This window comes from Spinacia oleracea, chromosome 1 (assembly GCF_020520425.1).
Source record: "Spinacia oleracea cultivar Varoflay chromosome 1, BTI_SOV_V1, whole genome shotgun sequence".
NCBI lineage: Eukaryota > Viridiplantae > Streptophyta > Magnoliopsida > Caryophyllales > Amaranthaceae > Spinacia > Spinacia oleracea.
In genome coordinates, this window is record NC_079487.1 from 109,489,097 (window position 1) to 109,514,993 (window position 25,897).

Here is a 25,897-nt window from a genome sequence, read left to right on the forward strand (position 1 = left end):
TACCTAAATGAAAATTACTGTTATTCTTCTTGTCTTTTCTCCTTTCTGGTATCATTAACTAGAGAGATTAAAAACATGTGGAGGTTCAGAAATATATCTTCTAGCAACCACCAAAAGAGCATTCAACAGACTGGAAGTAGTAACCCTCATTGTGTATCTGCGAAAGGAAATTATTATTCCAAATAAAGTTATCAAACAGTAGAAACTTCAGAATTCACCATAATCTCCGGCCTTAGAACACCAATACCTTGACCAATTATAGACGCTTTCCAATTCCATAAACAAAAAAATTCAATCATCCAAACAGTACTCTACCTATATTTTGACTCTAGACAACAACCATATTCAATCCAACAAACACTATTCTATAGATTTTGTAACTCCAGAAAATAGCAATTAACAATGATACTAACAAAATTTCCATGGTGAGATACAACTTCAAACCACCAATACTCAGAAATCTTAGAATTGGCAAACAAGAAACAACCATATGTATCAACAATTAAGCTACAAAACATAGAAAAAATCCTAGCCTCCACAATCTTTTCCTCCTGCAGTGCAGAACTTAATTTGATAAAAATAAAAAAGTTATGAACTTAATTTGATAGAAATACAAAATTAAAGCTCAATTTACAGGGACTAGATCATATCAATACAATGAAGTCTAGTAATTTTTAGGGGGGGAAATTGATGAGAGTGATATGAACGAAAGGGGAAGAAATTGTTAAAAATGTTGTTTACCTCCTTGATCTTCCTCGTGACGCTAATTTATTTGCGGAGCGGTTCTCCGGCATTCAATGCATAGCCACAAAAAAAACGGTCAGATAATAAACACAATCGCGAATTCGCAACTTTTCGAGCAGAAACATTAACATCATCGACATCGAAATCTAATTAAAAAATTCACAATTTATATGGATTCTGGATTTTTAGGTTGAACAAAATTTTACTAAAAAAAAACATCATTCATTTTCATTTTGGAAGGAAACCCTAACCTCCCTACTCTGGTCGTCGTCGCGGGACATAAGGAACTTGGAGACGACAGCGGAGGAGGTGGTAGGACGTCGTGGAGAAGACAGACGCATTGTCGCCGTGAAGAGAACTTCGCCATCTCTTTCCAGGAGATAGTATGAGGAGAAGGTGAGAGGGATGGTTTGAGAATTGAGATGAAGATGTAAACGAAAGAGTGAAGACGTCAAAAATTCAACCAATACCGGTAATTGATAGTCTCTGAATCTTTCGCCAGAGGTTTTGCAATTCCCCAATTCGTCGGAGGGTTTCGATTGCCTGAGTATTAATGGAGGTCGCGTGGATTTGGTTGATGGTTCGCCGATTTCCTTGATGGAGTTTTAGGGTTAAGTTAGGTTTTGATTAACGTTTTTTATTTTAATTTTTTAAAAATTTAGGTCTCATAAATTACTTTGATCAATTGCTAGTTTGCTACGGAGCATTTCATTATGACCTTTCGTATTTTTTATACTCCGTAATATTATTATTGTTTTAACTAGGCCCTCGATACTCTTTTTGATGCTAGAGTCGCGGCACATATAAACAAAAAAAGCTATGGTGTCACCCGTAAATCAAAGGCGAAATATAATTTCAACTCTAACGTGTCGGTTTAATTTAACAGGCGACGCATCCTAGGATCCCAAAACACTGTTCAAGATTGGGATATACAAATAAATTAAAAGAAAAACCTAAGGTGTCGCCTATAAACTTAAGGCGACACATATACTTTAAGGGTTAGTTAAATACTCATAGGCGATGTATAAGGTCAAATCTACAGTGTCGCCTATAATGTAAGAGGCGACACGTAAAGTATATACATCCCTTACTATGTAGCAGGCGACATGTAAAGTATACGCGTCCCCTTTTATATTACGGGGGACTCGTATACTTTTACTTTCCGAGTCGCCTGTTCAATAAAAGGCGACTCTAAAATCTTATGTGTCGCCTGATAAATTGCAGGTAACGCGTAAGCCTTTTATTTGGTTATTTATTTTGATTTATGAAGCCTTATGAGTCGCCTGCGCCATAAGAGGCGACTCTAAAAGCTTATGTGTCGCCTAATTTTTTGAGGCGACTCGAAAAGTCCGACTCCGTAGGATGTTTTTGTAGTAGTGGTAGCTATGAGGAAAGGAAGTTTTTATTTGATTCGATTGTTATATATTTGTTAGATTCAAATCTTTATGTAGATGTCTTGTGACTTTCTATCAATGACCTAATATGCTTATAAAAAAAATATGAATAACTTGTTTTCTAAAAGATTTTTTTTTTTAATCTAGGAAAAGTTATTTTCCACCCTTAACAAAACAAACAAAATATTTTCCAAGAAAAGTGTTTTTGTCCAGCCTAACTAAAGCTACGAAGAAATTATTACAAGGAAAAGTATAATAAGCACAAAGTTTTTGCAGCTTACTTTTCAATTAATACTGATCTTTAGGGCATGCAAATTACCTAGTATAAATAAGGTCAAATATGTGACTTGTCTTAAACAAATCTTCGGTCTTTTTTATTAAATCAAAACCTCATTCGCACATTTTGATTGTACTTGTACTTAGATTACTTCTATGAGATTATGACTACTCCGTATATAGTACTCCCTTCGTTTATTTTTAAATGCGTTACTTTGACTTTAGCATTATTTATATATTATAAGTTTGATTTGGTTTTTTACCTATATACAAAAATCGAATATTGTTATGTAAAATGTTGAATAAATTACAATACATTATCATTTTTTATTTTCATAATAGTAAATTTGTATAATATTTACAAATAAAAATTATTAAAAAACAAAAACATGCTAATGATCAAATAATATATTGACAAATATATTAGTCAAATTGATGTATTTGAAAAAAAGAACCAGAGGGAATACTTCGTATAGTTTCGTGGTGATTATTACTCTTTACTAGGAGAAACTTGGAACGTGAGAAACTGAGAACATAATGGACCAAATATAGTGATGATTTCGTTTTGGGCCCATACCAGTATAGTAGCCCCATATGTTTAGTTCGTTTTGGGCCCTGTGATTTTTATTTGTCACGACTCACGAGTCTCGTAGTCTCATCACACACCCAAAAACCAATGTTGTTACACTTCATGTCTCACAATTGTATTTATCGGAAATTAGGAATAATAATTTTTATTATTTTATTTTTAAAGGTTAGATGAAATGCCTTATTGAGACGAAAAGAACAATTATAAAAAATAGATATTTTGAAAACACTCCGTATTTTTTAAGATTATCAAAAACTAGTATTGAAGCCCGTGCGATGCACGGGTTTGTCAATTTTCGTACATATTTGTGTTATTATATCGTATACAAATGAGTTTTTTTTTATAAATTTCCATACTCAAACTGGAGAGTTCTATTGATAAAACATGGAGAAATAACACATGTTCAATGAAAACATGATAACATTAATAACTAAATAAAAATATCTCTTCCAACAAACAATTTCAGTTATCTCCAAAATTCCGAGTAAGTAGGAGCACCACTATATATAGGGACAACTACAAAAGCCCTAAAACATAACTTGGCAGGACATCTAAGAGTCTGCAATTGTAACCTCAACCTCAACACCAGGTTCAATGGTGATTGAAGTGATCTGCTTCACCACATCAGGGGAGCTGAAGAGGTCGATGACTCTCTTGTGGGCACGCAACTCAAATCTGTCCCAAGTGTTTGTTCCTGCAAGATAATTACATGGCACGGTCAATTACTAATTAGGGAAAAGATGGGTTGATCAATGCATAAAAATCGCTGATGAATTAAAGTTTGTGCTTTTTTTTTCTTGTGTGCAACTTATATGTGTAATACTCCATCATCACAGTAAAAGAATTAATATACGTAAGTTAAAATACAAATATATCAATATCCAGTAGGTATACGAAGTAGTATTAAATGGACACACATAAATCGATGGAACAAAAACAATTATGCTTGTACAAAATTCTTGCGATGGAACATAAACAATGAAGCACATACAAAATTATTTTCCATAGAACATAAACAATGAAGCCTAACATAAACAATTATGATTTATGCTCGTACAAAATTCTAATTTGGTGAGGGTTGAGATTAACAATGAAGCCCAACATACAAAATTCTAATTTGGTGAGGGTTGATATTAACAATGAAGCACGTATAATGGAGATGAGGGTTGAGATTTTTAATGTAAGGGTTGAGATTTTATGTATATCTCTAACCTTTAAAATACTCACATTTGCAACACTATGCTTATCAATAGTGTTTTGAGTCACAAATTCATGAAATTCACTATTCCTAAGGAAATGTTTTGCATTCCTTCCCTTTGCAAGCTCTATCATACTTCTTCAATCAACCAAGGTTCAAACCTTGTAAGCAACAAATTTCCACATTTTTTTTTCACTTTCTCTCTTTTCTGTTTTCTGATTCATAAGTGATAAATATTATATAAGGGAAAAGCTTTCCCCCAATATTATTGATGAACAAGAGTATTTATACACCCACAATTTCCAAGCAGGGCGTACGAAACAACTAGGATAAGAAAATCAAAGAGTTTCCTAAACCCACTAACCTTCCTAATACTTTCTAACTTACGTAACAACTACAACATTAATACTTTTAATACTTTGTAACTTACATAACAGCTAGACCATTATTACTTTCTTAATTAATTAGGTATAACATTTAATTTTCGTAACACCCTCCCTCAAGTTGGAGCATGTGTGGGGATTAAAAATGCCCAACTTGGAAAAAAGAAAATCAAATTGTTGCTTCCCAAGAGCTTTAGTAAACATGTCAGCGAGCTGTGAGGAAGTGGATACATAAGATGGTTCAATTACACCATCTACTATAGAATCACGAACAAAATGACAATCAACCTCAATGTGCTTTGTGCGCTCATGAAAAATCGGATTCTTAGCCATGTGCAAAGCGGACTAACTGTCACAAAATAATGGAATAACTTTAGGATGATGAACTCCTAAACTCAACAACAATCCCTTTAACCATTTTAATTCACATGTAATCGCGGCCATGGAGCGATATTCTGCCTCTGCGGAAGAGCGAGAAACAGTGTGTTGGTTTTTTTTTGTCTTCCATGAAATAGGCGAATGACCTAAAAACACAAACGAACCTGTTAAAGAACGACGAGTGATGGGACACACTGCCCAATCTGAGTCGCACCATCCTTGCAAAGTTAAATTACTGTCAGCACGTAATAGGATACCCTGTCCTGGTGTACCCTTCAAGTACCGAACAACTCTCAATGTTGCATCCCAATGGTCAACTCGAGGCTCCTGCATGAATTGTGATAAGATATAGACCGAATAAGCAAGGTCCGGAAGAGTCACAACTAAATAGACCAGGCGGCCTACAAGCCGGCGGTAAGCCTCCGGCTCCTTCATTAACGACCCATCAGCTAGGCCAAGACGATGATTTTGTTCAATGGTAAAGCCGCAAAACCTGCTTCCGAAATAATATCAAGAGTATACTTCCGTTGACACAAAAATAATCCTGAATAACTCCTCGCAACCTCAATGCATACATAACCAAAACGCATAGGCAATTCTGAAGAAACCTTTCAGAATTCACAAACCATAAAACACAAATAGAGAAGAAGATAAGGGGATTGGGAAGGAGAGGGAGAGATGGAAAGGAATGAAATTATAGTTTGGTATATATTCGTTGGAATCCCTGAAAACAGATATATTGAAAATCCTTTGGGAACAAATTAAGGAAGTGTATAATCTCATCTCACTGTGATATGATCTAAAAATTAGGGGGGGGGGGGGGGGTATAGGGATACCAGTTTAAGTTAGGATAAGAGCTTTAAGTATGCTATTATTTATCCAAAAACAATTATTTCTCAAGCAATTAAAAAGAACCTTTAAAACTTGTCAACCCACACAAGACATAAGAAAGGGAAGATACTTTGAACTTCGATTCTGTGATGGAACTGGCATACCGACACAATGCCTTTTTAACACGTTCTCTAAAAATTCTAAAAAAATATTTAGAATATACAAGATCTGCCCTCTAACCTATTCTCGAACTTATACTTTCAATTTACTTCTAAAATTTAATTTTGTGATATACTTACCAACTGGTGAAGCATGTCTATTGTCAGGTTGATCAAAACGACTTCAAAGATGTGCTCGAAACACTAGGCACGTTCTACTTCCTAATCAAAATTAACCTAGCGACGACTCTTTCTAGGAACATTGTTCTGCAATTGCGCCTCAAGACATTTGTTCATGAAGAAGCAGAAGAGCATTTTGGAACGTCAGTAAACCTTTCCATTTGTTTAGTATACCACGAACTAATTGTTGTGTATAAACTTTCTTTAGTTTTGAGAATTTCTATAAGAATAAGTAGCTATATGCTACATATATGTTCTTTACTAATGCCTTTTGCAAATAGGACTCTTGAAACTCAACTAATAGCTTATTGTTATATTAATTGTTCTATCTATTTGTTTAGTTCGTTTTGCCATTTGATTTCGATATCTTGGGGGACCGCGCGCGCTAGCGCGCGGTCCAACAACTAGTGTATACAAAAAGGTGGAAGAAGTTTGTGGAATCTATCTTTATCATATTAAGTAGTTAATCTTGGCAAGACTCTAATATTATTTATTTAATTAGTTAATAACTTAATAATATGTGATGACGTGGAAATCCTACGTGGACGCTCTCAATGCTCTCCAAAAAACTCCCCTTTATATATATATATATATATATATATATATATATATATATATATATATATTAGATTAAGAATGTTGTTTTTACATATTACTCAGGTATTTAACATGGTCAAAGTCGATAAATAAATAGTGTGAAAAGTCAATGTGGTGCATCTATTAAGAAACTGGAGAAGTATTACATGACTGGGGCATGCTCTTTGTCTTAATTAATTTAAATCAATATGTCATTAATTTCAAGTATAGATATTATATTTTATCCGTTCCTTAAATATTGGATCATGTTTATTTTACGCTTTTACACCACACAATTTTGACTCTTAATCTCTCGATTATGCATATCGATACGAACTGAACAAGATCCTACACGATTACATATTTCCTTATGTATATATTACAAAATATGGTTAAAGGTACGACGTGAGTATTAAAAAAGACAAAATGGTGCGATATTTATGAAACGAATGAAATACTAGTTATTGACTCAGGTAACGCCCCTTAACGTTCATCAATTATTATTATTATTATTTTCTTATCAAAATGATTTATAAACTTCATTACGCACTCTATCCATTTCTAAATAAATATCTCACTTTGACAGATACACTGGTCAATACAATCAACCTTTAGCATATCATACACACGCCCTCGTTAATTTATTTTTGCAGGTCTACATTTTATTTTAATTTATTAGTTACTTTGACTACATTCATGGCCATATACTTAGCATGAAATATATAATAATCCACCAAAAAATTTCCTCCACAAATCGATTTTTCCAGAAATTCTCCAACTTTAATCTTATCTCCATAAAAAGTCGGCCAAATGCCTACTAAACTACAGGCCATCATTGAAAGTACCCAAAAAATCTGGACACCCATACCTAAAATCATCATCCAGCACGAGCCTAACACACGCCTCATATCTCAACCCTCCACGTGTCTCTCCATCCAACGGCACATATTTCAGACCTAGCTCCCTCCACACGCCCTTAAAACCTCTCATCCTCCTCTTCCTCACTTACTCCACTCACTCTCATCTTCTACCTTCATCTTTCTCTCTCCTTCAATTTTCCGCCATTTTCAAGATGCTTCTCAGAGCTTCCCCATCTTTCTCTCTCCTCGCCAACAATGGCGGAGATGCACACTCTCTCTCATCGGCGAATTCTGTTTCGAATTCTCTGACCTTTTCTCCCTCCTCTCTCCGAATTTCGTCGTCGGCGAAAAACCCTAACGGCGGTTTCTCCGTGTCGGCGGCGTTGCAGGAATCTAACAGCCGTCCGTTGACCGGCGTTATTTTTGAGCCGTTTGAGGAGGTGAAGAAGGAGTTGTCTATGGTGCCTACTGTTCCCCAGGATTCTCTTGCTCGCCAGAAATACGCCGATGACTGTGAATCCGCCATAAATGAACAAATCAAGTAATTCTCATTCCTCTTCCTCTGTTTCTTTAATTATGTTACAGTTTCTTGCTTATTTGTATGCTGGATTTCTGGAAATGGCTTGAATTATGGTTTGTGATGCGTGTATGTCATCCTCATATTGTCGATTTATCTACAGAGTAGTTCTTTCGCATTTGGTTTTCTTTCTTATTTATCTACGGATATTCTAGAAATTGCTTGAATTATTGCTTGTTTGATCTTTGATTTGTATAAATTCAGTCTCATTTCGTTGATTTATCTGGAAATTACTTGAATTGTGGTTTCTAACCTGTATTTTTGGCCCAGTTTCCTTGATGTATGAGACTATGATGTATTTGATTCCCATTTATGGCGTTCTTTCTATTTATGGATTTGGTATTTTTTTACCTGATTTTGTTGGGGAAGTTCTACGTTGCTTTTATTGATAGAGTAATTGTTACTTAACTTCAAAAAATTTGGGGTTCTTGCAGTGTGGAATACAATGTTTCATACGTTTATCACGCGATGTTTGCTTACTTTGATCGAGACAATGTGGCACTCAAAGGTCTTGCAAAGTAAATCGCTCGACAATCACCTTTTTTCCCCTTTTGTAGTTGCTTTAATTTGTGTAATTTAGTAATTATAGTGAATTGGTTTTACTTTATGATTAGGTTTTTCAAGGAATCTAGTGTGGAGGAAAGGGAGCATGCTGAAAAGTTGATGGAATACCAGGTGCTTTAAACATTAATCAACCCAAAAGGATGGTTCAATTTATGTCATTTAGGGTTATTATACTTATTATTCACTGTGGATTGCAGAACATGCGTGGTGGGAAGGTGAAATTGCAATCAATTCTGATGCCTCTTTCTGAATTTGATCATGAGGAAAAGGGAGATGCTTTGCATGGTGGGTTTTCTTGTTCAACCTTGAAACTTGATTTATGATTGATTTTATTCTTTATTTGGTTTTATGCTGAGATGTAGATCTGCATTTGTGATTGTCCTATTAATTAATTTAAGAAATAATGGATCTTAGCTAGGAGTATAGGACGTGTGCTGCATTTTGTTATGTTGTACTCAATGGGAACGAGTTAGTGCTTTTGGTGTAGGGTATATGTTAACATCAATGTGCTTTTTAAAGGATTAACGATTTAATGGGTTCTTCATGGGCACAACGTGTAGAGATATCACACAGTTTACTTTTCTTCTTTATGTCCACTTGCGATTTAAAATAATCACGGCTTTCTTAATTAATTCTCGGCTCTTTGAAATATATTTGTGAGAAGAAAGGTTTGATGGAAAGAAAGTATTACTCTGTATTTGATATAGTTTTATGCCTGATATGGGATATTAGTAGAAATGGAAGTGGTAAATTACTTAATGAAGTACATGAATTAGTTGTTTACGATTCTTACAAATTACAATAGACTAGTGGCTTACTTAACCTCCTCTAACCTTTGGGTTACTGGTTCCAAATATTTCACTTCTTGCAATCAATTAAATTGTTTTTGATACTTCCTTGGAAGTTGGCAATAACATGAAAATTGCCCTTATTCGTTTAATTGTACTTGTAGCTTCCGTGTTTGATTAGTTCACAGCCTGCAATTTACTACGTAGTTTTTTGCAGATTCGATGTACAATTTTAACATGCTTCCTTTGTTAAATTCAACAATGACTTAAACTTATGATACTTTTCAATCTGTATTGAATTGAGTGTGTTATATACTGGTGACACACTCTAATGATCATAAACCTACCTAGTCCTTGCTTCCTTGGTGACAAGCGAGTCCTTCTTGTGCTTCTGAGACTTTATTGTCAAACATCTTTGGTGTGATTGTGCATTAGTTTTGGTGCACCACTGTTTGTTTAAGGAATATGTGGAGGAGTATATGTTTCCTCACAACTGGGTCTGATATCTTTCACTTGACTGCTTCGATCCGTGGAGAGAATGTCACAGGAACTTGTATTGTGGATTTGTGGTGTATTTTCTTGCCAGTTCTCACAGTAATGATTTTGTTTGTTTATGATGCAGCTATGGAACTTGCCTTGTCCCTGGAAAAGCTCGTTAATGAAAAATTGTTGAACTTGCACCATGTAAGGATTAGCAACCCACTTACTCGTTTGTTGTTTGATTAGTCCTTCATTTTATTCAATCTGCAATTGTAGTTTGCAACATATGGCTCTTGCTGATAATAATTTCACAACTCTCTGCCTTCCAGGTAGCTGAGAAGAGTAATGATGTTCAATTACAAGAATTTATTGAGGGCTTTTTCTTAAACGAACAGGTAAGTTCATTTCCCTGGTTATCTATTGAAAATTCCGTAACATACAGATGGTATGCCCTTGATATGTGTAGAATCTGGGTTGTAAATGTGTGTTCATTGTTTCACAGGTTGAAGCCATAAAGAAAATCTCAGAATATGTTGCTCAGCTCCGAAGAATTGGCAAGGGACATGGTAAGTTATCTGCCTTCATTTGATACTGATTCTCTCCATTGTTTGATTCATTAATTAGCATTGATGCAAATTTTATGGTTTATGGCTCAGGTGTATGGCACTTTGATCAGACCCTACTGAACTAGGGAGACACAGCTGCTGCTTGAAGAGTTTGATTTCTATTGAAGAAATTTGTCGACATATTGCAGGATGGGCAGATTTATGCAACTTCTCATGTCTGGAACTGGGGTTGTTTTAGTTCCAAAAGTTTTACCCTTGGTACTGTTGCTCAAATGGAAATGTAAGACCTGCATTTAGTTGATTAAGCTAGGAAATACGTGTTTGAGTTAGGAAGAAAGTGTTAGAATTAACTTTGCTCATCTTATTCGGGATGTCCATATTGTTTCAGCTTATTTCAAAACTCTATTGAAGAAATTTGTGGTTTCGTCCTGAGTAATCGGTCTCCAATTTTTTACTGAAGATACAAGTGTGGGGATGGTGCAATCTTTTCCGATTTGAAACTGATCTTTTCGTCTCCATAAAATACAGTCCTTACCCTCAGTTACTTGAAGCAATTAAGATCCATGATGCCATGAAAATAAAATGACACTTACACCCGAATTTTCCCTTTCTGAATTTAGTTTGAAAGCAATACATATCATATTATCACGTCATGAAGTCCAATTTGAGCCAGTAGAATTTGTTGTCAAAAAAATCTCATTGCACAATGACCATGAATAGAGTAGCAATGATAAGACCAAAGAAACACTGACGTTAATTTTGAGCAGAGATTGCTACCAAACACATAATGGTAAATTGTACTAAAAGAAAGACGAATAAAATTGTTCAATGGAGTTCTGGAAACATAATTGGGCAAAAAATTATATACGACTGAAGATGAGGACAATGATGATGCAAACACTTGGTAGAAAATGTTGTTTTCTTGGTCATTAGAGAGCAAAGAAAGTTGATTACTGGAACTTTTTCTTTTCTTGCGAGCAATAGTTAAAACAAACGCTTATTGACTGATAAAACGCATACCTGTGATTTTGATGATCACATAAATGGAGATCTCAAAAGCTAGCAATATTCTAGCTGCTAGCCCTGATAAGTGATACTTCAAGTAATATGATCATGCAAATAACACTGTAACATTCACTTCTCAAAGAAGAGTAAAGAAGAGCTCGCCTCTCATAACAAACCAAACCAAAACGAAACAAAAAGATCATCTTAAATTGCTGTTGAACAGTTATGTAGCTTCGGGAATACACATGTAAAGCCTGAATAATCAGGCACAAATGTATATCTTTTATCTGGTAGTTGAACCAGCACAATATAACTATGCAAACCACTACAATAGTACACAATATCACCTCCAATAACAAAAAATAGGAGTTCAACTTGTAGTCACAAATCTCTTATATAACAAAAAGTGGCAAAGAAATAACAGCATAATTTTGAATTGCTGTTGGACAGTTAGTATAGGAAAGGAACTAGACATGTAAATCATGAATACTCAGGTATAAATGTGTGTCTTTTATCTGGTAGTTGAGCCAGCACATTATAAGCCCTGCAAACCACCACAAGAATTCACACTAGTCGGCACTAGTATCTGATAAAAGAGAAAATACCAGTGGCCTTGCAGTTTACCTGACAATGCACCCAAAATTTCCAGCCATGTTTCGAATACGGCACAAGGCAGCAAAGAGAATTAGTCCTCTGGTAACAGAACAGCAGAAAATACCCTCAGAATCCAATTTATTTCCCTAGTCTTAGTTCAGAGTTAGGCTCCAAATTTTCTTCATTTTTGCTTTGCAATTCCAACAGTTTCTGTTCTTCCTCTTGGGTTTCTTGTGGTTCTGCAGCTTTCATAGGCTTGGGTTTATTGCTTGTAGATTGCTGATACATAACACCACCCAACATACATACAAGAAGACCAATTGTCCCCACAACAGTTGAATGTTTATCCCAGATGATAAGGTTGATAACAACTGTTAGTAACTTGTTCACTATTCCAAGAACTGTAAAGCCTGTGGCAGATATGGCTTTTCGGCAAGAAAACCCAAAAAATGAGATTGAAAGTCCAAACAAGCAAGATAATCCCACCGGAAGGATAACGCTAAACGAATGCCAATCTGACTCATCAGAAATCTCATGCTTTATCTTCTTCAGCTCGCCCATAACAAACAGCTCTAATGGAAAGAGTAGGAGAGCCTCAAGATTATTGTACAACACAAGGCCCCATGTGTTCAAACCAATGGTCATAACCACATGTTTTATATATACAAAATCAATGGACATGCTAACAAGGTAAGCTAATGCCCAGCTATAAGCCATCACTGTGAATTGATAATCTGTCATCACGTAAATGACACTTCCACCGAAGATAGTGGCAAGTGAGGCCCAAGTTTTTAGTGCTGGCCATGGCTGGTGCAGAAAGAGTGTCTCTCCAATGGCAACAAAAATGGGGACTACAGAACGAAAGACAATGAAAGTGTCTACATTGGCATGGAGGAGGAGCTCACTATTGGTGAAAAGAGAGAGATAGAAGATAATCGCAGCCGGAAGGAACCGCCACATGGTCATAAGGTCAAGACGGTCATGCTCTACACACTTTAGCCACCCACAAACTAAAACACCGGCAGCACTGGTGAAATACTGCAGCGCTGTGAGTGCACCAGGATATGGAAACTTCATAACAGCCCATTTATTAATGATCGAGAGTAAAGATGCTGAAAGACAATACCCAGCAGCTACTCCATAGACAGATACTTGCTGACGCAAGATACTGTACCATGTCACTTGAACTTCAGACACAGATGATCCATTTGCATCTGCATTTTTATTCACTTCACTAGATTTCGGATTCTCGACGTCACCAGACATCTGGAAAAAAAAAATCAAAAAGTTTCCTTTGAGAAGCAATCAATATATGACATCAGTGGAACTCATTTGATATTCAGGATACTGCAAACATATTTTTCCAATCAAATAGTCACCATACTGAGAAATTGTTAATGGTACTCAACAAGTTCCAATAAAACTATTAATGCACAGCTGTAATGTGAAAACAGATTATTAAGCAAGTTCATGCTGTCCATCAGTGTATCAAAAATCACACAACAAGAAAACTGCATCCGCATATTTGTCAAATCATCGAGTTGAAAAATCAAATTGAGAAATAAAAACGTGAAGAAAAAAATTGTGAAATATGGGGAATGACACCTGGATTCAATAAGCAACCTATGTACATCTTAAATTTAACAAATAATCTAAGAAACTGAACGATTTTGGTTAATAATCCCTCCATTTTTTCATAATCTTACAATTCAAGATCCAAGTTTACCTATCTGATCCTACTCCCCTCAAATTCGGTAGCAGAACCCAGATCTTTTGCAAATTGGTTCTTAGTCTTCAAACACGTATAAACCCTAAATCAAACACCATATCCCAAAATCTAAAATTACAACTAACGATCACATTATTTCATTCCTACAGCAAAAATCAATAGTCTAGTTCCAACATGCAGCAGCAATTTCTCATTGCAACTTGCAATTACTTACACTCAGGCCCGTCTCTGAGCCACTAATCCTAATGGATATGAGAATCATGTCGAAAAGGATAATTCGAATTTCAAGTAGAATCATGAAGTGGGTATAGACTAATTAGACGCAAAACACAGCTAACAAGAAACCCAGCAGAATGTATTTAACAATTTGAAACCATCATATCAGAAAATTACAAATAACACTTTTTGAATCGATAAAAATAAAAAATCAACAGAAATTTCCAAAAGAAAATCGATACAAAATAGAGAATACCGAAAATAGCAGCAGCAGAGGAGAGGTGGTTGGCAGGGCCGAGCAGAGGTGGTGCCGTGGTTATACAACTACAATTCTACAAGATGCTGCTTTTGTTGGAGGGTTTTAAGAGAAGAAAGGAGATGCAGCTGTGAGTCTGTGACTATGCGATTGAAGGTTGAGGAGAGAGGAAATTCATCTGTTTTTTTTTCCTTTATTCTTTTCTCTTCTACTCCCTCCGTCCCTTAGTACTCGCACCGGTTTAACCGGTGCGGAGTTTAAGACATTTGAATTGACTTATTAATTTAATGGATGTTAGTTGATAGTGGAGTATTTTTTTAATATAGTTAGTGGGAAATGTGTAAGAGGTGGGGAGTGGTGAGTGGGGATGTGAATTTTTAAATGATTTTTTGTAGGGAATAGGGGTGTAGGTGGGGTTAGTAAATAAGTGTGAGAAATAATATAATATTGGTATAAATTTCCATTTATAGAAGCGGTGCAAGTATTAAGGGACGGCCCGAAAAGGAAAGCGGTGCGAGTATTAAGGGACGGGGGGAGTACAAAACTTGGATTACAACAATAACGATTTTTAACTAGAAAAAGAGTATTGTAAATGGGTAAAATAAAAATAAAATAAAATAAAATAATAAAAATAAAAATAAAAGCAAAAACAAAAACAAAGGGGGTAAGTTAAAACGTTATATATACGGAGTACAAAAATAACACAGGTTAAGTAATGCCTAAGTGAGGCATTAGATAGGCACTTGCATACAAAAATAAAGTTTGAATTTTCATATCTTTTGGAATAGTAAATTAGTAACGCATTATGGACAGCTTCAAAATTTCGTGCATTTAAAACTATGGATCGGGAACTGTTACTTCTTAACTCGATTCATGTTTCTGTTTTGAGATCGACTTGTAATTGATAATTCTCGATGGTTGGGAATATAATTTCTGCATATTGGTGAGGAATATTGAGGTTGTACATTGGTTTTAGTTTCATCAAAGTCGCATGACTTTTAAAGATTTTACACGATGTTGTACGTTCGGTTTGCAATAGCGTTTAAAAAGTTTCTGGCCCACAAGCATTCCACTTAACATTTTTTCGGGATTCTTTACGTCGGTTTCAGATTTTGTTGAAGTTTTGTTCTATTTTTTTAAAGACGATAAGTTCTTCAAAAAAATTGCCCTTCACTTTCTATTTCTCATCATTCTACCCTTCTTCAAAAGAATGTGTCCTCAAACTCCCATCACTAAGGGGTCGTTTGGTTCACTGAATTGGAATGGAATGGTATGGAGTTAGAATCCATTCCATCCATTTTATTGTTTGGTTGGACTATTTTGGAATGGAATGTCATACCAAAGGGGTTCTAATCCCACCCTTATCCCCAGGAATCCCATTTCCACCTCTCCCCCTAAGATTCACAATCCATTCCACCTTTGATACAAACCTAATTACTTCATCGTTGATAAACCCTAATTACTTACAAACGCCGCCACTGTCGTTGGCTAATCTTCACCGGCTACCGTCATCTCTTTGCCGGCCACCAGGCACCAGGTAGAACTTATATTCGCCGACAACCAGTTGATGCGATTGGGTTTTGGATTATTGTTGAATATTGGATCGTGGATTGTTTCCGTGTTGCTTCTTCGGTTAATCAATAGAGTATACAATTTATATTTTGATTTTTTTTCTTGAATTCGTAAGTAGCTGGAGGTATATCAAATTACTTGAATTGGTATTAAGATACCATTTTTCTTTTTCTTCTTTTTTAAAAATTATGTTTTTAGTTGTTGTTTTGATGAATACAGGAGTACTTAATTTTAATTCTTTTTTTTAATTGATATTTATAAAATTTATCATTTTTGGATTAATTGTACAAGTTTGAATGTCTGATAATCCATTCCAAAAATGAACCAAACATTATAAATGTGATGAAATCCATTCCATGATTCAACCAAACAACTTTGGATTGGTATGGGATTTTGAATCCATACCCCCCTGGTATGAGATTCCATACCATTCCATTCCAATTCAGTGAACCAAACGACCACTAAGGGAGAGAGATAAATCAGATACGTTGAACATTGAACGCAGTAACACCTCCAAAGTCATTTGGTAAACCCATCTTGTAAACGCTATCATCATATGCCTCTAGTATCTTGAACCATGAAATCATTCAAATCAATCTAACCACAATGTCCACTAAACATAAGAATCAAAACAACTTTGAGTCTCTGTGTGCATCTGCACCAAATCACCAACATCATTGTCGAAGGAGACAATTTGATGGTGACCCCCTTAAAACATTTGGAAAATCCCTTGGAAAATTAGCGCTATTATTTGTGATGCAGGGTTGGAATTAGAGACGTTCGAGTCCATATCTTTTCAACATTGTTTCCGGGAGGCTAACCAGTGGATTTTATGGTTGACAAAAGTCATTCGTCCCCGACTCTTTCACATTGGTTCTCCTCTTTTAATGACTTTATTTCCCTCATCGGCAAGGATTCTTTTAGATTGACCTACTATTCCGGCTTAACCTATCTTAATAAAATAAAAAGCTCGACAAGTGAAAATTATGAAAAAAAACTATTTTAGAAACTACTTGTATATTAAGACGAATCTAACAAGATCTCACATGATTAGGTTATTCCTTGTATGTAATCACCAATATTGGTCAAAATGGAGTATTATAGTGAAAAATGAAATAGTGAGTACAACAACAACAACGACAACAAAGCCTTAGTCCCAAAATGATTTGGGGTCGGCTAACATGAATCTTCGTAGGAGATCGACATTGTCACCAATCAAACCAGAAAGGAGCAGGAAGTAAAAAGAAAAAAAAACAAGGAAGAGAAAAGTGGAATTAATGAAAGTAAGATAAGAGAAAAATGTATATATTATAGAAGAAATATTGTAAGAAATAATAAAAAATAAGTAAAGTTTAAATTAAATGAATAAGTAAAATAAGTACATTTCAAAATAGCATGTAAATTTTATTTTATTTTTAAAAAGTGAAGGAATTTTAAAAATAAAATAAAATAAAAATAAGAATAAAATAAAAAATAGAAAGAAACAGAAACATGAAACCTGTATAAGTCAAATACTCAAATGAAGTCATCAATGTATATTCTCTCCCTCCACTCTGTCCTATCAAACGCCGTATTTTCCTCAATCCCAAGAAAACTCATATCGTGCTCAATCACCCTCCTCCAAGTTTTCTTAGATCTTCCCCTACCCCTTACAATTCTATCACTTTGCCACCCTTCTATCCTCCTAACCGGGGCATCACTTGATCTTCTACTTACATGTCCAAACCATCTTAAACGATTTTCCATTATCTTAAACTCAATCGGTGCAACCCCTACTTTCTTCCTAATAATCTCATTCCTCAAACGATCATTTCTTGTATGCCCACACATCCAACGTAACATGCGCATTTCCGCCACATTCATCTTGTGCAAGTGACAATGTTTCACTGCCCAAACAAAGTCGGTCGAATTGTCGTGCGGTAAAATTTTCCCTTCAATCTTTGGGCATGCCTGAATCACATAGGAACTCTGTGGCACCTTTCCACTTCAACCAACCTGCTTTGATTCTATGGGCCACATCGCCATCCAACTCTCCATCCTTTTGAATAATAGATTCTAAATAACGGAACATTTCAGAGCCTGATTAAAAGAAAACGAGGGGAGTATACTTTATCCTATCATGACTGAAAAGGTGACACTGTGAAGATGAGAGGAGGAGAGAGGTGAAACGTCCAAGAAAGCTAAGGTTAATGTTAAGGTGAAGGACTGAAGGGCGTTTGTTAAGTAGGATCCTTCTTGGACAAGGTACTGAGTCACTGATGTTCAATCATTTCGAAATGGAATATCCCATTATATGATGTTCCCTTTCCAACTCAAATCAATGGAAATCTTTACATTAAGGATGCTGAAAATAGGAGGCACAAATCAAATGTCATTTTTGCCAAACACAAATCGTTGTTAGTTGTTGCCAATTGTCAATGAACTAAATCACTTTTGTGGAATTTATCCTTCGATGGTTAATCATTGACGATTCGCATCAACTAACAACGATTTGAGTTGGGCATAAATGACAGTTGACTTGTGCATCTTAAACTCGACATCCTTAATGTAGACATTTTTCTATTGTTGATCCATTAATTTGAGTTCGGAAATGGCACATCAAACGTACGACTTCTTTATAGGTACTTGAGTATTCTATTTAAAAATTACAGCGTATTAACCATCTACACCTCATGCAAACTGCAAACAAGGACACAACTCAGTAAATCTCATAGCTTGCTTTGATGCTTTACCTTCCTCATCGTCGCTTTTCGGTTGAGCTATGAAGCTATTCAAGTCCTTTTATGCTCATTATTTATAACAATTATCCAACTTCCAAGTGTCATAACATTTTCATTTCGAAAATGTTAGTGAAAACCATAACAAAAAATAAAAAATTCAAGATCAACTTTGAATTATCTCCTTTATACTCTGTATGAAGAAATGTCTGAGGCGGAGTCAAAAATGTGAATTATCCTTAATACCTTCCAATTTATTTATTTTTAAATTTTAAAATAATTTTTCTATTTTTCTAACCATAAACTATGTTGAATAGCTTATATGATGTTATTTTGTTAACCATATATACACAATTTCTCATAGAAGTATCTTTGACTTTGTACAAAAAGTATTTGATTATAAAAAATAAAAATAAAAAGAACGTGATTAGCTAACTAATTTATGAAATTTTGGAAGGGTATTTAACCATTGATAAGGGTGGTATGTTCAAAAGAAAAGAAAGAAGTAGTCATTTTACCATAAAAAATATTGATTTCTTTATGTTAGCTTCATGCATTCTAAAAACCAGGCATGCATCGCGTGTATAAAAGGCTAGTATAACACATAAGTGTGCTCCTTAATACTCCTCAAATTTCTCTATAAATTCTAACTTATATATACTATGCCTTTTTACCAAACAAAAGTCAACGTCAATCAACAAACCAATCTCTATACGAAGTAATATCTTTTATGTCAAGATCTCACAGTGGATTATTGTCATGGAAAAGTACCCAAAACGCCAACAAGTGAACTAGTAAAAACAAATAACATCGTGTAATGAGTATTCACATAGTATTCACATTAAGAAAGTCTCTAACAATAGCCAATATTATACCAATCCTTCACATAAGTTAATTGACTAACAGCGCATCTAAACCTCTTAATATATATTATGAGATAATTTATGCTAAAAAGAACATGTAACATGCACATTAGTTTAGCGACCCCATGTACAGTTGTACCAAAAAACTAACACTTTCCAGCATATGCTGCTGATTCCAGTTACTTGATTTTACTTACAATTAACAAGTGTTCTAGTTATAGTAGAACCAAACACCTGAGTGAGATCACCTAACAGTGTCTCATTTCCCAATAACCCACAACCTGAACTTGAAGGTTACAAAAGTTTTCCATTATACTGATTCTGTTAAATTTCGCGATCTAAGGTGGAAGAAAATCATAAAGAAAGAGTAAGGACGCCATTGAAGGAAGCTTGAAACACTGTTAGGGGAAGAAGAGAGAGAACTAAATAAAATGTGTTTTTATTTTTATTATTGATCCAAGTAAAAATGAAAGAATGAATACAAGGAGACTACTTTATATATGTACAAGCTATTAACAATATAACAGACTTTCCTTATAGTAAGGAAGTGCAATCTCCAACACCCCCCCTCAAACTGGAAATGGTTGGGAAATCATTTCCAGTTTGAACTAAAGTGTTGAACTGAAGTAAAGAACTGGAACCATTGCAAGCTGAAATTGCCAAGCAGGATGTAGATATCAAATCTGATCAAGGCATATGCACTCCATATGATTCCATTGCCAAGCAGAATGTAGATAACAGTGATTGGGGAATCATAGAACACTAGGAGTGTGACGCAAGCTAAGGCAGAGACACCAACTCCCCTCCTTCTATCACCAAAAAAATTCACCAGGTTAACCAACAACTTGCTGAACTGTCCCATCAAGACTGCCAGAATATGGAACCAACTACTCTAATGAAATAAGCCAAGAAATTGAGATGGAAAGGATTTTGGAAAGTATGTGTATTAGGAATTTGTGTTTAGAATGGTGTAGGGAAAAGATATGATCACACGAAAGACCATAGGAAAAACAAAGGGTTCAGAGAAATAGTTCAGAACAATATAGTTGAATTGAGAAATGGTCAAATCAACTTCAGAGAAACAATTCAGAGAAAATAGGTTCAGAGAAACAATTCAGAGAAACTTGGTTCAGAGAAATGATCAGAAAGAGAATCAATCTAACCGATCTAGGTTTAGAGCAAAAAATAGGGGTTTAGAGAAACAATTCAGAACAAAGAGGACCTCAACCTCTGTTGGGCCAAAACAGACCTCAACCTCTGTTGGGTCACAAAACAAAACAGACCTGATTTCACAGGCTATATACTCATTCAACAAGTCATCATCCATTAACATCAAACTGACTACCAACCAAGTCAGTGACATTAACATAAGCAACCAACCTTCATCATCTTCTAACAAAACAACACCCGTTATCCAATTCTCTAGAAAACATCCAAACAATCTCCAACACTTAAACCATTACTCCAAAAAACAGAATTTGGTAGAAAGTTAATTCTGTAAATCTCAAGAACAATGTCCAGTGACTTGGAAATATCTCCAATGATTCTAAGAAGGTGAACCAAAGAACCTTTGAATGAATGTTGAAATTCAGCACCGATTCAACAAGCAGGCTCTCAATGCCAAATAATTCGGACAACATTAATTTCCCCTTTCTGCTCACAGATGCCCAACAACAACTAGTACTGCACATAGAAGGACTACCCCAATTTCTGCAAATGACAACATTGCAAACTTGCTTATGACGATAGAAAACAAACTATGTCGTCATGACTGTCAATAACCTTCTTCAGATGTGATGCTGGATATTTATTCCTCACAATAAGCCTTCCATGTGGACAAGGACTCAAGGAACACTTAAAAGCAAACAGAACTACAACTCTGCTTCCAACTCCGACAAAGCAGCTATTCGTGCCTTGCTAAAGAAGCTAGGAAATGGAAACATGGGAGAGAAACGGGCTGCAGCTGGGAGTTCCGACTGCTAGGAAAATGAAACGCAGACAACAGGGTATGTATGGCAGAGGCAGGAGTTATACCATTACTAGTAGACATTCATCCAAGAATATGAACTCAAATATCTCGTGAATCCAAAACAATTTCAACTTAAACTCACTCTAGTTTTCACACAAGAACCAGCAACAGGAAAAATTCAATTGAACAAATGAAATTGGGAATTCCTGGTATTTCGGCTAAAAACGACGCCAAAAATTGAGCCATTATGGCTTGATTTAGTCATGGTTGACGATTGAAGAAGGATTTCACAGAACTCAGCAAAAGGCAAGACTACAAAATTGCCAAAAAAAAAACAATTTGCAGATATTTCTAAAGAAATTGCAGAGATTCTGTTTAATGTTGTTTACAGGAACAAAAACACCCAAAAAACCTCCAAAATTCATCAAGCAGCGAATTGTAATCAAATGAATTAATCAAGAAGACCAAGAAATCAAACCGAATCTTAGCAGAAGCAGACGACGACGGAAGAAGAACACTGGAGCTGTTGTTCTCAAGAATCGTAACCAAGCCACCGAGAAACACCGACCAAAAAAAAATGGTCAATCCTTCGATCAAAAACTGATTTCCAAACGCGGAAGTGTTACTTGTATCAAGAACCCACACATTTAATCTATCACCAAAACCCAGATTTTGCAAATATACGAAAAACTTCAAGAACCCTAGAATTTGGGGAAAACTCAAGAATCAGAAAATCATTTGATTCAAGGTTTTAAGAAAAATTTGTGAACGAAATTATGAGATATTGGGCTAATTAAAAACCCTAAATCGTCGAATTTTAACCCAGTTTGCTAAAATTTCGAAGCAGAAAATTTGGGGAAAAATTGACGAATTGATAATTTGATTCGAACGGAAGTTTAATGCGGAGTTGAAGAGCCGGGATCGTTTCCGCTCTGATACCATGTTAAATTTCGCGATCTAAGGTGGAAGAAAATCATAAAGAAAGAGTAAGGACGCCATTGAAGGAAGCTTGAAACACTGTTAGGGGAAGAAGAGAGAGAACTAAATAAAATGTGTTTTTATTTTTATTATTGATCTAAGTAAAAATGAAAGAATGAATACAAGGAGACTACTTTATATATGTACAAGCTATTAACAATATAACAGACTTTCCTTATAGTAAGGAAGTGCAATCTCCAACAGATTCTGTTGTCAACCAGACACATACTCTTCCTCCAAATAGAGTAAAACACTTGTTGGGTAGGGTTATAACTTATAAGTCAGGTGAGAGATACACTACACATCAGTACATATCTCTATACCCACCAGCTAAGCTTCTGAAATAAAAGAAAACTAAAGTTTTTTAAGGAGTGATCTTTGTAGAAATTTTCTGCTCATAACTATAAAGTAGCATTCCAATATTATTTGGTTCAATTTCGTATCCACTTATCCACTGTAGACCCCTATTGTCTACTGCATTGAGTCCATGCTTTTATTATAGTTAGAAAACAAAACTGTTCTAATTTCTGACATAAATGACAGGGAAGTAACAAGTAAGACTTACATCTAACCAGAAAGAACTTGTTATATCTTACGGAGTCAGTTCTTCTGGAATGGTGAAAGCAAAAGGAAAGAGTTCGAATATAAAATCCCACTTAAATTAAAACCCTAGGTAACCTGAAAAGGTAAAATGGCCCTAGCTTTTATCAATGCTAACAAGTTCGTACTAATTACAAGACTCAACTTGTCTCTAAAGTCCAACTCAAATAAAAAATTGTGTATTCTCATCTTCATAACCTCTCTGTAGTGACTTTCTGAACCTCCCATCCACCGCACTTCACTAAATCATTACGAGCAAATTCGGCCAAAATGCCAACATTGCTTCTGTTTTGTGGTGGTGATTCCTCAAAATAGTTCTAAAGTACAAATCCTCAAGTAATCCATTGTGTATTCTTACTCTCAGAGCATCATGAATTGAGGCTCAAAAATCTTTCACAAGCACTTTTACTTCTCCAATGGTAGTCATTGTATCTACTTTTTATTTGCGACTTACTTTGAGATTCAAATCTCCATTTTTGAGACTCTCAAAAACTCACTTATCATTCATTATTTCCAACCCCTTTTAACAATTAAAAAAAATCATTTATTAAGAAAAATCTATGGGGAGAAGTTATAAAAAATGACAATGGGGGCTCATGCTTAGCAAACACTCTCTCTCCTTTTTGATCCCCTACTTAGGCCCCATGGGAGATGATACTAGCTTCATAACCATTATTTAGTAACTTTTAGAACATCGGATCCACCACACTTAACTACTTGGTACATCGATGCGAGCAAATTCAGTTGATCCGCAGATATTAGTCTTGCTTTTTTAAGTGGTATGATTTTCATTCCAACAATCATAATCTACTTCCATTTAATATGTGAAGAAACCGTCACATTTTTCCACTCCTACAACAAAAATCAACTATCTACCTCCAACGTACATCATCAATTTCTCGCTGCAATTCGCAGATACTTAACATTACTAAATTAAACCGAAGCTGGATAGTTCCTATCATTTCCAAGCTAAAACCTAAAAATACGAAATGAGTGATGCACATATTCAAATTTAAGCAAATCGATTCCAGCAATAGCAAATAAATACTGTATGTGATAATTGCGAATGTTGAAATTTGAGCAAATTAATTCCAGTAACAGTGAATAAATTGACAGAGTAGTACCTCGGAAAGCTTGCTGCTACTGGTAGCCGACAATTTAGAAGGAACTGATTCACCACAACTTGCGAGCTTTTCGATTTATTGCTGTAATTTTCAAATGCAGAAAGAGGACTTCTTTTGCGAATTTGACCTAATTTTTGAAACTCAAACTGCGATCTGGTGTGTGAGGGATTCGAGGTCCAGTATGAACAATTAAAGGAGGAGAGGACTCAGAGGAGTGACAACCGGTAGAGAAGAAGAGCACGTGATAGTGATTTATTTTATTTTATTTTATTTTATTTTGACAAGAGGAAGTGATAGTGATTTGTGTATAAAATTAAGGACGGTTTCGGGGATCTGGGTGGGCGGGGGCGGGGGCGCGTTTGGTTAAACATACGGTGATACTGGAGGACGGGAGCAGCTATTAAAACATTGTAGTTATTTTGGGCAGGTAGCTCAAAAAATAAAAGGGAAAATATATGCATTAAATATTATAGGGAGCTCCAAGGGATTGTAGCCACCAATGTGAAAAATTATAGCTTAATTAATTGTAGCTAGAAATATGATGTGGTATCAATTGACTGTTGGTTCAGTAGTGATTGAGGCTGAACTTGGTAGGGAGGACCCGTGTTCGATCCCCCGCAACAACAATTGGGAGGGGAATGGAACCTAACCACTCAGAACTCGCTCTGAATCCGAATTAGCTCTAAGGGTGAACCGGATGGTACAGCAAAAAAAGAAATATGATGTGGCAAACTTAGCTACATTATATAGTAGCCCACCATTGGAGTTGCTCTAAGAGTTGTTCCATTCAACTATTCAAGTATTCAACTGATTTACGCTGGGTTTTTTAATTTATTTTACTTCGTATTTAAACTTTATCTGAATTTAAGTAATTCACAAATCTAATATCTAATCTAATATTTGATGAGCTATTAGAGCGTCAGATAAAAAAATCTAATGGTTTCGGCTAATGAAAAATAAGATTTCTAATATATTTTTGAATTAAAATAATCGAGTACCACATATATATAGTTTAATTAATTAATTTCTAATATATACAACTCCATCCAAAATCAACCACTAATCTAAAATAAAATTCAATCCAAAATCAAACATTAATCCAATATTAGAGCTTCACGTAAGAAATCTAATGGTTTTGGCAAACGAAAAATAAGATTTCGAAATTATTTTGAATTAATTAATGTCAGGTAGATAAATAATTAGATGCCATGTACGGAGTAGATATTTTAATTAATTAACTACTAATACTACGTATATACAACTCCATCCAAAATCAAATACTCTAATAATTAAAAAAAAAAAATCGAAAACTAAATTCAATCCAAAATCAAACACTAATCTAACCTAATATATGACATATAGCAGATGGTATATATAGACGTTTTATTTTAACATAATAATCGTGCATCTCACGGGCTAAAATCTAGTATATATATATCTAGTATATATATAAAGGATAATTTTTTGGAGAACATTCGTAGCGCCACGTAGGATTTTCACGTCATCAAATGTATAAGTAAAATATATCAGATTTTAAAATAAAAACTAGTTTTTGGGCCCGGGCGATGCCCCGCGTTACTACATTAATGACATTCATATTTACTTATATATTTTTTTGCAATGGTAACATGAACACATGTAATAGCTTAGTGGTAAAGGCTTTATTGTTTAAACTCAAGGTCATGGATTCAAACCTTATGAAACCAGATAAATTTTGTCAAAGAGTAAAAAA

General features: G+C 35.1%; 3 protein-coding genes across 4 annotated transcripts; 1 reads left to right on the plus strand and 2 right to left on the minus strand.

The window, feature by feature from the left end:
- Nucleotides 1-4,211: 4,211 nt before the first annotated feature.
- LOC130469840 (uncharacterized mitochondrial protein AtMg00240-like) lies at nucleotides 4,212-5,773 on the minus strand. The gene is made up of 2 exons (XM_056839348.1): nucleotides 5,127-5,773; nucleotides 4,212-5,045 (listed from the first exon to the last, which is right to left on the minus strand). The coding sequence occupies exons 1-2, from the start codon at nucleotides 5,395-5,397 to the stop codon at nucleotides 4,930-4,932; spliced, it is 387 nt and encodes a 128-aa protein (XP_056695326.1). The 5' UTR covers nucleotides 5,398-5,773; the 3' UTR covers nucleotides 4,212-4,929.
- A 1,933-nt stretch (nucleotides 5,774-7,706) lies between these two features.
- Nucleotides 7,707-10,978, plus strand: LOC110781857 (ferritin-3, chloroplastic). The gene is made up of 8 exons (XM_021985908.2): nucleotides 7,707-8,108; nucleotides 8,579-8,662; nucleotides 8,759-8,819; nucleotides 8,906-8,993; nucleotides 10,119-10,180; nucleotides 10,306-10,371; nucleotides 10,479-10,542; nucleotides 10,633-10,978. The coding sequence occupies exons 1-8, from the start codon at nucleotides 7,780-7,782 to the stop codon at nucleotides 10,665-10,667; spliced, it is 789 nt and encodes a 262-aa protein (XP_021841600.1). The 5' UTR covers nucleotides 7,707-7,779; the 3' UTR covers nucleotides 10,668-10,978.
- Nucleotides 10,979-11,735: 757 nt separating this feature from the next.
- On the minus strand, nucleotides 11,736-24,487 carry LOC110781858 (GDP-mannose transporter GONST3). 2 transcript variants are annotated; one of them, XR_002531850.2, is made up of 3 exons: nucleotides 24,166-24,487; nucleotides 12,172-13,407; nucleotides 11,736-12,091 (listed from the first exon to the last, which is right to left on the minus strand). XR_002531850.2 is itself a non-coding variant. In XM_021985909.2 (2 exons), exon 2 carries the CDS (start codon nucleotides 13,405-13,407, stop codon nucleotides 12,280-12,282), a length of 1,128 nt encoding a protein of 375 aa, XP_021841601.1. In that variant the 5' UTR covers nucleotides 24,166-24,439; the 3' UTR covers nucleotides 11,736-12,279. The 2 variants fall into 2 exon arrangements, 1 of the variants encoding a protein (XP_021841601.1); XM_021985909.2 differs by having other exon boundaries at nucleotides 11,736-13,407; nucleotides 24,166-24,439.
- Between the last annotated feature and the right edge of the window lie 1,410 nt (nucleotides 24,488-25,897).